The sequence below is a fragment of the Augochlora pura genome, chromosome 7, assembly GCF_028453695.1.
Source record: "Augochlora pura isolate Apur16 chromosome 7, APUR_v2.2.1, whole genome shotgun sequence".
In the NCBI taxonomy this organism is placed as follows: Eukaryota; Metazoa; Arthropoda; class Insecta; order Hymenoptera; family Halictidae; genus Augochlora; species Augochlora pura.
This window is the reverse complement of record NC_135778.1, coordinates 36,008,025-36,024,751: the sequence shown is the minus strand read 5'-3', so window position 1 is coordinate 36,024,751 and position 16,727 is coordinate 36,008,025. Positions and strand designations below refer to the sequence as shown.

At 41.9% G+C, this 16,727-nt stretch overlaps 1 protein-coding gene across 1 annotated transcript in view; it reads left to right on the top strand.

Annotated features, from left to right (window-relative positions):
- LOC144473799 (uncharacterized) overlaps positions 1-16,727 on the top strand; it is a 98,119-nt gene that overhangs the window by 65,571 nt on the left and 15,821 nt on the right. The window contains exon 2 of the mRNA XM_078188020.1: positions 16,272-16,407. Within this exon, the coding sequence (XP_078044146.1) occupies positions 16,272-16,407 (136 nt within the window). The remainder of the gene's footprint in view (positions 1-16,271; positions 16,408-16,727) is intronic.

Below are 16,727 nucleotides of genomic sequence, written 5' to 3'. Positions count from 1 at the left end.
GGGATTTTAGTGTCTAATTGTCGGCGACGAACGTGTTAAAAGAGACATTAATGTTTATTCCTGCCTGAATATACTTCAAATATTAATAACAAGGGATTAAAATTTTATTCCAACTCTAAACAACAGAATAATTTCCATACTATTAAGTAAAAAAAAAAATTATGAAATTATTAAATTTATTACGACCAATTTCCATCGCGAGTCGGACTCGTCAAAAGTACGGTAACGGGTTAAGATACACTCTTTATACCGGACGGACCGCGTGGTGTTATTACGTCTGGCCGAATAATTGCGTGACCTGAATTCGAAATTGACGCGACACTCGCCGCTAATCAATTTGTTGTCCGCAGTTTTTTGCGACGCAGAAACCAAATTCTCTTTGTCGATTACGATCACGACTTAGTTCCATCAAATGTATTAGGTCTACCGGAAAATTTAATTTATTATATATATTAATTTAAATTATTATAATAATATAATAAATATTAGGAGCATAGAAAATTAATTTTTTTCTTTCTTTTTAAGAAAAGATAGAATTTTCGGGTAGGCCTAACAATAGTTGGATATTTATAAATAAATACGGAAAATGTGCACGTATATCAAGCACAGTTCTTAACCCCTTGCTCTATAATAACGAGTCAGGTTATGTTAGGTTATGTAACGAGTCAGACTCGTGACAATTTCATACAAGATCTATTAAATATGAATATTATTAGTTTCTTTTAAATCGCAATCAAATTTAATTCTTCTGTTATCAAATTTAAAAAATTAAAGTAGATAAAAATAACAGAAGAAACAAAAATCGTTTTGTTCTATTAGAGGAAAATGTTAAGAACAATTTAGTCAAATCAGTACATCGCAGTATTTTTGAACAATATTTGAACAAACTATCCGAAAATTATTTCAGATTTACAATTAAAATGGTTTTGAGTACAAAGGGTTAATCACGCATCGGGAGATGGATCCACTGCTAAAAAAAATGCTCGATGTTGCTTTCAATAATGTCGACCAAAAATTCTGAACTATTTTTAAGAAAGAAAAAACGCAATAACCGAGATGATATTACAAAATAAAAATCTTTGAATTGGCAGAAAGTCGTGGATGTCAATGGAAGTTATCTCGATCGAATATAACATAAATAATATAATTGCGCTTTTTGTTTTTAATTTGTTACTCAACGCCTGCGTCGCAGTTTCCAACATATCGTCGCGTTTCCCGATTTCGTAAGAAAAACCTAGCGAGACGACGGTCCGCCGCTCGTTAAATGGGCGAGCCATCCACGGTAGAACGAGGACGGTCTTTTTAAAGCCAGACATTTGAAACGCGTCTACCGTTCAATGCCAGGTGTATCGATCTTAAACGGGCGCGAACAATGTTTCCTCCAACTCGTTCACCGGGTCGACGTTACCGCACGATCCGAGAAGTTCGAGGAACACACACACACACACACGCAAACACAGAGAGAGCGAGAGAGAGAGAGATACGTCTGTCGTCACGGGCGTTGCGAGGCTAGGCGGGGGTAATCGAACTCGAAACTGGGTCGCCATTCGACTCGATCGTTATAGCGGGGCCTCCTATCCTCGCCTCGTAGATCATGCTTCCTTTTTGTCCCGACCTTTTTCGTTTCTTATCCGCCGTCTGGCCGGCAACGACGAGGAGCCGCCGCCGCCGCTTATCTCGGGAAACTTCTTCACGGACGTGACACGGAATTAGCGACGGAAACGAGACTATCGGCGAATTCATAAAACGTGTGCCGGTCGCGCTCTCCCCGTGCCGCTCTCTTTGCAGATCGGCGTTAATATTTACGACGCCGATAAATTTCCGCCGGTGGCGGACCGGTTAAATCGAATCGATGCCCCCGCGTCTTCGACGAATTGTAATTCCGCTCTCGCGGCACGGGACGCAACGAGTTTCGGTTACGTTGCCTCGATTAGAAATTCACCGCGCGCCACGAAAATTGTTTGCCCGACCATTTTTCAATGTTAGAACCTTCGTTGTTTCCGCTTGCCACGCGATCCGCGTGTTCTCCAGCGGATCGCAGACTTTGCGCTGCTTCGACGCCGACCGTATCGGTGACGCCTGTTCCGCGATTATTCAGTCCGCGTTTCTTTATTTATTTATTCATTTAGAGACAAGTTAAAAATAGTAGTAATCATCGTAGAGGTAATATTTTATCTCTCAGGCTGGTTTTTGCGCGAACGAAATTTTTCGGTGTTTAAGTGAATTTGTTTCATCCTTTATTTATCTGAATTGCCTTATTTTTTAGTTAAAATAAATATCAAATAAAATAGTTCAAAGGATCGGGAGCTGTTGGTAACGAAATTGAAATAAAAATTTTAAGTGCAAAAGGTTAAGGAAATTATTAACGACGGGTAAGTGCTGATCAATGCAATGCGAATCATAGCGCAAGGGATTGAAAATATAGTAAATCCCAATTTCGAAACATATTCGCGCTGCTAAATTGAGATATCGCAAGGAAAATTCCGACGCGTGCATCACTGAAATCCGAAGGATTTGCGGGTCGACGAAGCAGAATGATAAATCGTTCGCTACTGGGAACTGCCAAAAGAAAACAAATCTCTGAAGTGGTGGACGCGCGCTGGCAGCCATTATTGTTCTCTGGACTTCCGATTGGGAAACAAACGTTTCGAATCGGGCAAGCTTTTCCGTAGAAGCGTGTGCTGGTCGGTCGGCAAACGCTTAAGGTTCCACAGAACGCTCGAAATAAGCGTCTGCGGTGTTTCGCGTGGGCAGAAACAAAACGAAGTCGACGCAGGCCATTCAACAGGCGTACGGCGACTCGTTTCGCGTACGCAGCTTTTGCTCGCGGGTCGCGGTAATGGATGCGCGCTGTTATGCCGCGAGGAGAAGAAACAGGATCTCTCGGGACTCTATAGTCTGGTCTCTGTAGTCTGGACTCTATAACCGCTGGACGGTTAGAGTTTTTAACCACTTAGCTGAGTTGATGTATTTAGAGGATAAATTTTGTTACGCGTTTTATCGATCATACTTCGTGTAGTTTTCTTGGTAATTGTTCTTGCCCTTTGCAGCCGGAGACATTTTAACCCTTTGTACTCGAGGCATCGATTAGGCAAACTTGGGTGACCGAATCAGGTGACTCTGAGGCATTACTAAAATTGTTACAGCACGTACTAAAATAATTTTTATGTTACGAAAAATTAGATTTCAGTTCCAAAAATATATTAATAAATTATATAAAATATTTTAAAATTATTTAAATTATGTAAATAAAATGATTATAATTTTATATAAATTTACGAATATGTTCACATGAGTCAATTGACACGATTCCGGTACTTGAAAAGCAAAATCTGCGGATAAAGAGACGTTGCTGTTTTGATCGGTCGAGTGTGATAACAATAAGTTATTAGCAAGTCGTCTGCATAGCCTTAACATATTCTGGTCGGGTCACGGAAAACAGTATTTACATGTTCTCTCGTTTACAAACATCGTTCTTAGTCGACTCGATTTGATTATGCAGTAAAATTTATTGCACTTCTTGTCCCAGAAGTGTCTGGAATAGTTAAATAACAACAGATAGTCGGATGTGCATTGTGATCTTGTTTTGAGGAAATTTCCTGAACTCTTTGCGCTATAACTGCTTTCACGCTGCGTTGATCGACACATATTGGTCCTTAATACTTAGTATTAAATATATTTATTTAGCGCAAAACCTTAACAAAAGGAACAGAAATTGCGTGGCCCTATTAAGAAAAATATTAAAAGTAAATAAATGCTAGTCAAAGCAGCATGAATGGAGTATTAATGCAAGTTGTTAATAGAACCCGACAATTTTTGTTTCTTGTATTATTTTTATTTAGTTTCGTTCCTATATTTTTAAAACAGAACAATTTAATTTGATTTCGATTTAGAAGAAATTAATAATATTCAGATTTAATAAATCTTACATGGAATCTTTATCACGAGTCAGACTCGTTATTATAGCGCAAGGGATTAAGGCGATTGTAATTTTCGACAAATGTATAAACACGGACTATCAGAAGAGATCGAGAACAACCATTTTTAAGATTAGATGACGCGATTATATATCAGCAATTATATCAGCAATTAAAAATAGCATTATTATTAATTCAGCATTAAAAGTATCAGCAATTAACGAGAGTCGACGTCGTAAATCAAAACGTAATCTATAGGTGTCAAAATATTGAAAAGACAAGTGACCTAAATTAACCCTTTGCACTCGAGTAGCAACTCTGCGGCGTCATTAAAATTGTCGTGATACATACGAAAATTATTTTCATAAATATTGCCAAAGCTTAGATTTGAAAAATTGTTGAAAGTTTAACTGTTACATGAGTCACGAGACTCAATATCTTATGCATAGAATGAATTTTGTTGTATAACATGAAAATACTTGAAGCCAGAGAAATTATTTTAGATTTCCAGTTGGAAGGGTTAACCTCCCATCGGCCCGCGTAAATATTATCAAATAATTTTAATCTCTTCCACTAGATGACGTATATGTCTTAACACTTTACCGGCCAAAGAACAATTCAATCATCTAACATTTTTATATTTCCATAACAATGGCGTGAAACAGTATTTATTTGTTATCCTTTCATTCCTCACAAAACGTATTTACTATGTTTTTACTAGTGAATATCTGTTTATAATGTTGAGATAAAATAACATAAACCTATTTCGTATCTGTTTTGTGAAATGCAAGCAAAATAAACAAATGTATGCAGCCGACGGGTCTGACACGTATGACCATATATATGGTGGGTCAAGCCGTCGTCAACGTGTTAATACGGTCGACTGAACTTTGCTTGCGTCCGCGTCGTTCGAAGAATCGGCATCGAAATCTAGTCCGACGTTTCGCAGCCTCGACAAAACATTCCACGCTCGATAGCGGTTTACGCGACCCGGCCGTAAACAAGAAAAATGACGAGGGACCGTGCTCGCGCGATATACAATATCAATCGCCGTCGATCGCTGGCCTGGAAATCCCTCGAAAACATCGAGAGCGACGTCGCGGCAAACTAGCGCTCGTGAAAAATTCAGTTTCAAAAAACCACGTTCGCGTAATCCCCCCGCGGACTCGATCACCGTTCGACGAACAAGGATTTTGGTTGACGAGGTTGGGAGATGAAATGGTACCTTATGTTTTACCACGTTGAGCGCGCGAAATATGGGTGACACTAATTTCTGACCAATCTTGAAAATTCATTTTTATTGTAATATTGGGAGAACAAATTGGTTCGGTCCGTTTTCAAAAGATAGCTCCGACTGTTATGACTGTTTCATAGTAACAACTGATTTCAATTGTTTCTGAGAGATTAGATATCTGCCAATAACATTCAGTTTATATGCGACATTGCGACAAAAACGACCGGAATACGATCGGAGACACGACAAAGTCATTCTTCTCCATGATAACGCTCGGCCTCGTGTCGTAAAAGTTGTGAGAAATTATATGGGAACGCGTTACGCGGACGACGGTCGCGCGACGGCGGCTCGCGCTCGCGCATGCGCGATGCGTTTTCGGGCGCGTTGCGTTTTCAATTAGCCGCGGACGGGGTAACGGTGTTCGGTCGGTTTGGGGGCGACCTCGGGGATAATTTCCCCGGATTAGTCCGGTAACTGGAAGCGGAGGCGAACGCCGGACAGAAATGATTCGCGGGAGCGGTGTTACGCTTAATCCGGTTAAGCGAAGTCGGCCGACACGCAGAAACGAGCCCCCGGAGCGGGTCGGCGTCGAACCGGAGATGGAGAGACGCGCGTGTTCCCCGGCAGCTGCCGTCAATAATTGCGAGCGTTAATTTCGTTCCATTTTGCCCGGCTCCCGCCGCTCCGTCACGGATACGTCGAAAGGCTCTGTCGCGAGGCGCGACGCGAAACGTTTGCGCGCCGGACGATCGATCGACCGCGCTCTCTACCGCGACGCGTCGCGGCTACCCAGCTCCGTCGGCTTCGACCGATGCAACTTTCTGCTATCGCGTAATCGGCCCGCGAAGAAACAATGTAGATCGCTCTGCTCCCCGTCGACGGGGACGGCGCGGCCGTGTGTTTCATTTCGATCTATAAATGGACGCGTTCCGCGAACCGTGCGGAATTGAAAAAATTGATTCAAGCTGCACGGCGGTTAGCGGCTCCCCCGGGAAATGTTATTAAGTGGAAATGTTTGATCAAGCGGAGTCTTGTTTGATCGCGCGATTATAGATTAGGCGGACGGCTGGGCGGACCAATTGCGGTGTCCAATTGGAAAAGTTTAGTATTTGAGCGGTTTAATTGGAAACGGCGGCGTGTCTTTTGTCCACTGCGTTCTGTTGCTGGTTTCTCAGCAGAACTTTTCGCGATGAAGATTCGTTCGTTAAAAAGAACCACTTCGCTAGACAATTTTGCTATTGCTTAATACTTTTCGTGCCGAGCTGTATTTAGTCTCCATTTCGGTCAATGGACGCTTTAAAAATCAATATATTATGTGTACTTATTAATTATTATATAACTATAATTATATAACTTATAATTATTATATAACTATTATATACCATATAACTATGAAGCAGATTTATTACGGATCTATTCTTTTGGTGGAAATTATTTCTTCGATTCTAACTTGTCATGAAATAGTTTGTTAACACATTCAATAGCTCGATTTTGCGCAAATAAAGTTTTTCATAACTAAATTACCATTTCTTCTTAATATATATTTTTTCCATATATGTATATACATATAGTATTAATTACATACACTCTTTTCTTAGTGTATTGTACATGCATACTTTCACTCGAATCGTTTACTTTAATAATTAATAAAAAAATTGAGTAAAACACGAAACATTCACGAAAGCCATTATAGTGGCGCGTCGTGCCTAAGAGGTTAAGAGTGTACCACCAGTGGTGCACGTGGCACGAAATGTGTTAAATAATGAGCAAATGCCTCTCGCGCATTCACGAAAATAATATACATAAAAACAATTTAAAATATGTAAAATATATAAAGAAAAAATTAAATAAATATAAATAAATATAAATCAATATAAATAAATATAAATAAATACAACTAAATATAAATAAATATATATAAATATATAATGACCTTAATACGTCCCTAGATTCGTTCTCGCATAAGTCTCGAAATTTTCCCGGCCCCGATCGCGGAAAAACAATGCTCGGTGACATCATCCGCAAAAATACATACCCCCGGCGCGGAACTGCGAGCGATTTCCAGTCCACGATAAGCAGTCCCCCGAACGATTTCATCGCGCACTCGAGTTGTGATATTTAGATTCGAATCGCTCGCACATTTTTCCAGTCGAGATCATCAGCGATATATGAGTGCGTCCCGTTCGGCACCGTATCGCGGTTTAGCGAAACGACCGCTTCTGGAACTGCTCGGAAAGTGAAATCACACTATCGTTGCTCGCCTGAACGTAAATTATATTTATCCAGCGATCGCGCTTATTTGTCTTATTTATTAACGACTGGAGCATGGTTCTTCGTTGTTAAGTATATTTATATATGAGACTATTATGTTAATGTACAATGCGTAATTTTAATTAGTAGTTTAAGAAAAGATATGTATCTTAATGTTATTAATTTATTTCATTTTTTGAAGCTATGGTAGATAACAATGCAGGATCTATGTATTTATGGAATTTTAGATCGTTGTTCAGAGATCCAGATCAAACGATCGGCGTTTTTTTTTTTAATAATTTTTGAAGTATGTTAAATATCCATCGCCTGCAATAATCGTCGTTCTCGCCTTTCAAAATACAAATATGTATATCGTGTAACACAGAAAATTGAAATAAATAAACATATAAATTCAACCAAATAAATATCTAAATTCAAAAAAAATAAATAAACATCTAAACTCAAACAAATAAAACAATTAGGTCTACCGAGCAATCCCGGTAATCGACAAACACACTCTGCCAGCACAAACGGTAAATAGCCTGCGCCGTTTTTTTTAATTTATCGAAACCCGATCGCGGTTTTCCCGCGTCTTCGGGAGAAAGCTGATATCGAGCGCTCCACATATCTAATTTGCCGCGGTGTCTATTAACGACGGTTCAAAAATAACCCACTTCTTATCTCACTTTCCATTTGATGCACACGCGTAACTCGTCGCGCGCGCGCTCCACGCGTTTGCCTATCGCGTCAACGATGTTTCGCGCTGTACGAATAAACTCGTGTCAAAATACACGGGACGCGAAAATAATAATAACAATTTCCGAACCGCTCGACAAGTTTCACCGGCGACAACTTGGAAAAAATTTCCCGAGCGATTCGAAAGAAAAAGTTACCAACGCGGCGTGTGCAATGTTTACAACGTCTTGCATCGGTTTCCCCGTTAATGAGGAATGCAGAAGAAAATATGAAAGACAACTGACCCGAATGAAAAGTGCACGCAATGGCGGTCGGTGCCCTCTCGGCCGATACCAGTCTCGGCTTGTTCTTCGATCGATCTATCTTGCGCAACGTTCCGCGGCAATTTACGCAAAACCGCTTCTGCAAACGAAGCGTTCGCGCGGATCCGACGAGGAATCGTGGAGCATCTCGGGTAATAAGCTACCGAGATGTTTTTCAAGGGTATAAAAATTTACATTGAGGCACAGTGGCTCGAAAACTCGCTCTCTCCGACATAAAATTAATTTCGTATGAGAATTTTATTTTTCGAAAGCAATCGACTTTCTGTCACGAAATGCCGCGAAAATTGATTTCGTATGAGAATTTTATCCCTCGAAAGCAATTGATTTTCTGTCAGAAAATGCCGCGAAAATTGATTTCGTATGAGAATTTTATTTCTCGAAAGTAATTGATTTTCTGCCACGAAATACCCGCGTACCAGACGACCGTCGCGCGAAAGCCATACTCGAGAAGAAAGATCGACGTTCAGCGAGTTAACCGTCTGCCCGGACGCGTGCCGGAGAGTCGTCGTCCAACTCGTATGCGTAATTGAAAGCTAATTGGAAAGCGGAGTGCCGGTAATTTACCGTTTATTCGAGACGAGCCTGGTCCGCGGGCCGGTGTCGTCTTCGCGTCGTTTCTGCTACACGCGGAATCTCCCTCTCTCTCTCTCTCCCTCTCTCGAGTCCTCTTCCTTTTTCATTCTGCTCGGTTTTTGCTCCCTTTCTTCCGTATTCTCCTGCCGGTGTGGCAGGCCGCGCGTTTCGTTCGCGCGTGTCCGCGCGTGCTCTAGTTACGGAGGAGCCGAACGAACGAACGACGAGGACGGTGCGCGCTCGACGCGAATAGTTGTTCGGGGTCAAACGGTCGTTCGGGCAATCGTCGTCGTTGCCTTCGGGATTTAGGTCAAACTACGCCCAGAAGCGAATCCCCTGCAGTTCCTGGTACCTTGAACCCGCCGTGGAAACGAACGACCGGCGCACACGCAGGGAACACAAGGAACATACGCGTACACAAGGAACACAAGCGTACACGCGTACAAGCTGCCGCGCGTACGTTCGCTCGCGCGAGCAAACGCACACGCTCGCCTTCGTTCATTGTTTCGTCACGCGGCTCTGTTGCGGCAGCCAGGTATGCCACACGAAAGTTAGCGCACCGATCGCGCTAATTTATTTGGCGGTGCATGTAACAGGAACGAGACGCGGACACACCGACGTGCCCCGCTTGATTAAAAGACAGCGGCCGGGGTGGGTTTCTTACGGCGATGCTTAATTAACGAGGTATCAACGGTTTCGAGCGAACTTGGCCAACGCCGCCGCCTTGCTTCGGCGACTTTTAATTGCCCGGTAATTGCTGCGCGCAAAGAAGGTTTTAAAGTTGCTCCGCGTCACCGGAGGCGTGCGAGCCAGTCGTTCGATCCTCGTCATTGTCTCCTTCGCGAGCTTGTAGGGAAGGGTTGCCTTCGCGGAATTTAGTAGTACTTTGTTCAATCGCTTTATCTGGTCGCTATGGAAAAAATAAAAAAATGGTGTCCTTGTATGGTAATTTTAGTTTGAAAAAGATTGTGCGCATCGATTTTGGGGATCTTGAAATATATTGTCAAGGTCATTATATTTATAGAATAGGTCCACGTCTAAAAATAGGTCCAATAATGGGTCCAAAAATAGGTTTACAAATAGGTCCAAAAATAGGTCTAAAAATAGGTTGCGTATGAAATGCAGGATTGTACAGAATATTTCGTGTTTTTAGGCAAAGCGTGAATTATTCGTAAATTATTTAATACTGTGTATACCTTATGCGTCGACTAGGTCCACAATTAAAAATATTGACCCCTTCCCGTGCCATTTAGCTCGACGAAACTCGGGCCCGAGCGGTCCGCATCAACGCGCGCTGAACAGAATAGACTGATGTTTGTAAACAGTCGCAATACGATCCGAAATCTAGATGCCCAAGTATGTGTTCGCGACTCCGACTCGCGATATTTATGTTTGGCCCAAGTATCTGTTCGCGAGTCCGACTCGCGATGTTTATGTTTGGCCCAAGTAACTGTTCGCGAGTCTGACTCGCGATATTCATGTTTGGGCAAAAGTCTTCATCGCGAGTCTGACTCGCTAAAGTACGGGAAGAGGTTAAGGAAGATTCATCATACGTTTCGCTGCTGCACAGTCATCGCTTACGATTTCTACACTCGTACAATTCAACCTACCAACGACGCCTATTCCTTCGCCTAGTCCTTCGAAAATTCGACTTCAAAATTAGATATTAGATAATATCACCGTCATATCATACATTCAAAAACTAAATTATATTCCATCGAGAACACGTTCTCTAACCACGAATACATCTTTCATAGCCGCAACATCGAAAGACTGGTACCAATCGTTGAAAGAACGCGCGTCACGCATACAAATTCGAAATATGCGTCGACCAGAGAGAAACAATAGCGATTCGACGCACGTTCCGCCAACGATCGTTCCATAAATTTTTGCGAGACGAGGCGCACAACGCCGGGGCTATACACAGAGTTGGATCAAAATGACCCTGCACCCGAGAGAGGGAGAAAGAGAGAGAGAGAGAGACCGGCTCGGGATCAACCGACATTCTTATCCGGTCTTCGCTAGAACCGCGGCTGGTTCTCTCCTCTCGCGAACCTTCGCGTGGAATGCAAAGGCTAGGTTCATGCCTGTGAGCTAGAGAAAGCGACTCTCCGGCGGACGCGCATGCAAAAAGGATTCGTGTTTGCATCGAGGTTACGAGTCTTTCGAGCCGATCTATCGCCGCCGGCCAGTTTCGGTGAACGAAATCAATTATTGGAAACACACGGCGAGCCGTCGGATAAGTAGGCCTGGGATAATTACACGACGCTCGGCAAGGGGCCGCTGGGCTCTTCGAGCATAAACTCCTCGTTATGCCTGCGGAGGCGTATCGTTGACATTCGGATCGGGCCGACGCAACGCATTCAAATTATTCCCAAGGAGTTCGCGCACGGCCGTCGACGACGGTTTGCGCGCGGTCTGCTCGCTCGTCCGGCATTTCTTCTAGGAACTCGCTACATTGATAAAGACACCGCCGCCGGCGGTAACGCGTGGCTTTGATGACGATCGCGGACAGCCTTAAGGCTCGTTTCCATCGCTCTTTTGCCGATTTACTACGTCGCGTGGTCTAAACGATGCGACGAGAGAAGCCCGCCAGTATTAAATATAATTTATTTATTTAATACTTTTAATGGATGACTAATTTAGGAGTCATTAAAATTAATATATAATTTTATGATAATTATAAAATTATATAAAGTTACCTATTTTTTATTAATTGTGTTAATGAATCAATATTTTAAAAAAATTTGCCATGCGGGACGAAAGTATAAAATCCAAATATTCTTGTATAAACTTAATATTATTTTCTCTTAATTATTTTCAATTTCAAGTTATCCTGTCTTGTAAACGGTATCAAATATCCTGAACGAGGCAGCGCGGACCAATCGACGAAACGCAACGCGATAGAAACGCGGCTTTACGCGTTACGCCACCGGCGATCCGCCGACCGATTAAATTGCCACTTTGTGTCGATGGAACTCGGAGACTCGTTTAAGACCTCCTAACAATAGACGCGCTGGGAAACGTCGCGTTCAAGTTTTTGTCGAACCGATGCGAATTTCCAGGACGCGTATGGCAGCGGTCAGAAATTTCAGGCGATTCAATTACTCGGTTCCAGTTAATCGCGCATTGTGTAACTGTGCTTCCCCACGAATATACACTAGCCGGAAAAAGTATTCACACACTAGGCGCTCTACTTTGAACAGCGATAACATTATTTGTCGAACATTAATATAAGAATGAAATACACTTAACCCTTAACACTCGAATGGCGTCGCTGAGGCGCCAACAAAAATTGTTATATCGTTTCCAAAATAATTTTGACATTATTAAAAACCCTTTTATTTAAAAGATTGTTCAATTACTAAGTATAGTGTAATATAATATAAATATAACTGAATATAAATAAGTATAGTGTAATATAAGAATTGTTATCCCAAAACATGCGTCAAAGTTCGATAGTTCGAAAGCCGACATTAATTTCTTAAACCAACCTAATATTTGACCCCAGCTTTTACGGGCTTCTCCGCAACAGTTCTTCGCGTCCCATTTCAACCGCGCCGTGCTTCATCGATTCCCGTGCTCGTCGATGAAATTGTACATTACTTCACTTTGCGCCGAGCTATGCAAGCGCCACAGTTCCTGGAACTTTCACATTCTAGGCCCGCGGATTACTTTTGCCGTGGCGGAGCCTGTCCACTCTTCCGAATACACGACCCGTAACCGTAGTCGTAATATTTATACGCCGGCAGGCGCGTGGGCCTCGTATGCAAATTAGGCGATCGAAAAGATAAATCGAACTCGTGTCGCGCGACGCGGAGGCAATTTCGTTCATTTTCTTTTTTTCGATTAAACTTCCAGATGTGTTTGGAAAGAGAGACCAATCAATAACAAATATTGGTTTCTAATTGCGAAACTAGTCGAAGAACATTCTTAAAAATGTCGCGGTGGAATATTCTGTCATTAACCCCTTGCACTATAATAACGAGACAGAATAATTCTGTAATAAATATTGATATTATTAATTTCTTCTAAATCGAAATCAAATTGAATTTTTCTATTATTAAAGTCTAGGAACGGAAATAATTAAAGATAATACAAGAAACAAAAATTATCGGGTTCTGTTAAGGAGATTATTGAGCACAAATAAGCGATAATCAATCTCATAATCAAGGGGTTAATATGACAGACAAATTTTACATGAAGCTTATTGCAAAAACAGAGGTTGAAATTCAGCAATACTTTCGAAGAAATGTCGCTATCAGTATGTCGCAAACGCTGAATTTATAATTAACAGTTTTACATGTTGCTTATTATCTTGTTCCACTAAAAATAAAAATGAACGATCGTATCTGAGTAATAAAGTACGCGTTTCGTCATCCTCGCGTCCATGGCCAACGTAATACAGTCCGTGTCTTCATTTCGACCAGGTTTGACTTTGCGTATCTCGGAATCTAAGCACACGCTGAATACAAGATTCGTCCGTGGTCAACGTCCTCCAACGATTTTCGTTTTCCAGAAAACTCTGTCGAAGTTTGTGATTCCAGAAACAGGCAGAAAACGCGGCCATCTTGTGTTGATTCTGTAACTCGTAAATTGGATCAGCTGACACGCTTAAATCGCGGTGCGAAAGTCGCGGGCATAATTTCGCCCGCGGCTGATAGATCGGTTGATAGATCGAACCGTTTCATAAGTAACACCTGCAGGTGATTATCCTTCGCCCACCTTGGCTTTCGCCGGGCAATAACGCGATTCGATTTGCCCCCGCGGAATGGCCGATTTAAAACTCTCCTCCGTCGCGATCGATGAGACCGAATAATCTCCGCGTTTTTTTACGCGTCGATCGAATTAATCCGCAGTGTTTCGCAACAGTTCGAAGGCTATTCGTTTCGAGAAGTGCCTCGCGGGCAGGTGCATTCAACGCTGTCTTTGTCGTTTCGGTTCTCCCACGACTCGGCACGCTCTCAAAGAGAACTCTTTCTCCCGCGAGTCCTCTTGCGCGTCGAGCGCGCCGTCGGCGTGTGACGAGCACGTGTACACCGACGCTCGAAAGAGTTTACCACACCCTTCCCTCTCGTGATGAATGGTGCTTCGCGATTCTGGAGGTGTATTTGAAATCGCGAGCGACTCGGAGAGAAACGAAACGCCGCCGTGAAAACGCCGCGAAAATAAAACTCCAAAGAATTTATTCAGCAGCTCGCAAAGGAAATTTCTTTCTCCTTTCAACCGTAAAAGTACGATTCCGCAGCACATTTTCTGTGGAAAAATAAGCGAGATTAACGAATCCGGTTAGTTGAAAATCCATACAACTAGCTTCGAAAATGTTCGTATACCTTTGGAAATTAGATAACTTTTTGCTAACTTTTTAATACGTGTACGATTGCTTTCCGTGCTGACTGTATTTGCCATCTCAAAGTATTATTTTGCAAGCCATCGTTTACGCCTTCCTGGTGTCCTTGCAATTTTTCAAACATCGTACACACGGTATCATCGGGGTTAAATATGCATCGCGATATCGATTGCGCTGCATGTAACAGAACGCAGCTGATCGATTCTACTTACTCCAAATATCTGTCGATCTTTGAATCTTTTAATCCTTTGCACTCTGCGCCATCGTGGATGTTACCTACCAGCACTTATGAACCTTTATATTATACAGTGAAAGTGTACATGTACAATACACTAAGAACAGAATATATGTTATTAATACTTGTATATAGCTATACGGAAAAAATATATATTAAGAAAAATGGTTATTTAGTTACGAAAAACTTCATTTGCGCGAAATCCAGCCTAAGAGGTTATGTCAAAGTTATATTACTACTTAATTTGTAATCCTGGCGAAAATTAAATTATACCCGTAAATTTTAATATGTTCAAAATGTTTAGAAGTCAAGACGAAATTGAACAAACAAATGAAAATTATAAATAATCTGAGCTGAATTCATAACTTCCTTCGCCGTCGCTCTGCAATGGGCTCTTTGCAAGGAGATCGCCGCGGTTAACCGGTTAAGGAACCATTCCCCGGGAACAAAGAAAGAAAGCGGAATGCGTACAACGTTCCTGAATAAACATTTTCCATTTTCTGGTAAACCCGGGCTGCGCAGGGCTGGAAATAGCCGCGGTGGAGAGGGCCGCGCGCGGCTTCCTCGCCAGGCCCACGATGCACGTATACACGTATACAGGGTGTATACGTATGTATCGCGTCATCTGCGAACTAGCTCGACGCCGAGCTTCATTCAGGACACAAAAACAATGGGGAAAAAAATGCACACAAAAACGACCGGGGAAAAAGTGCACACGAAACTGGCTGTCCTTGTTTTCTAGTTGCGAAAACTCTTGCGCCGCGATGAACCGTGCCAACGGGACTTCCTGTTTTGTATACATCTATCACCGGTGACCTTGATACCACGAAGAAAAAATTGCGATCCAGAGCAAAGAAAAATCGTTCCAACGCGTTGTATATTAAAAAACTTTAGAGGTTTCTGAACCTCTTTAAATGAAATTGAAGAATGTTGCTTGGAAAGATAACGACGGAAGCAGTCGGCTTGATTCGTAATTTATTTCTAGTCTACGAAGGATATAGACGATCCGTATGCATATTAACAACTTTGAGGATTTATAAAATAACGATGGAAATAGTTTCTTGAATATTTGATACTTGTGTGATCTGACTTGAAACTTTTTCTTGTACAATTACTGAAATTACGATTAATTATTCAGTACATTCATTCGCTTAGACACATATATTGAATAATTATAAATTGTGTCAAACCTTTCAGAATTTCGTTGGAATTTGACGTGTTAATGAATCGTGATCTAAATTCTTCAAAAATAATGTCGATCGCGGTACTAACAAACCTTCTCCGCTTACATCGGCACGTCGGCACATGTGCTGCTCGATAGAAACTAGATCGTCGCCGTCACGATACACCCTATATACATTTCCAAACAAACAAACCTTGATTCGCCGGGACAGTGGCCTTTCATGAGGGGGGATCGGCGCACAGAACGACGAAGAGTTCCGACGGCGAGCTGCGAGAGCCATGTTGGCCAAGCGGATATTTCGGTATCAGGCGCGAGAATCAATTTAATATACGTAGAGGAAAGCTGCCGAGATATCGTAAATCGCGGGTAGAAACCGGTGGACGGCGAACGAATAAAACGCGCAAGATGTTATTAGAAGAGGCGGTCGATTTTACGTTGCACGATGCGGAGAACTCGGCCAGTTGGTGAAAACCGTCTTTCGTTTCTCATGCTGGTTTTATTTTGTTACAGTGGTCTACTGCGACTATACCGCTTCCGGAAGGTCGCTGCAGTTCCTCGAGGAGTACATTACCAAGGAGGTGTTGCCATGCTTAGGCGACACTCGCGCATCCACGTCTATCTGCAGCCTGCAGTCCTCTCTGTTCAGGTAAGCGGACTGCAGTACCGCGGAGTCGAATCTTGAGACTAATAGTAAATGCAACACCATCGATCGTAGAACAAAGTATTAATACTATAAATATTATTAAGTAATAATTAAAGTATTATTAAGAAATAATTAAAGTATTATTAAGTATTACTATGTATTAATATTAAAGGATTATTAAGTATTAATACTACTGTATTATTAAGTATTAATACTAAAGTATTACTAAGTATTAATACTAAGATATTATTAAATAATAATTAAAGTATTGCACAGTGTATGCAACGCGCACGTCGGTGGAATTATCTTCTTAATACCAACGA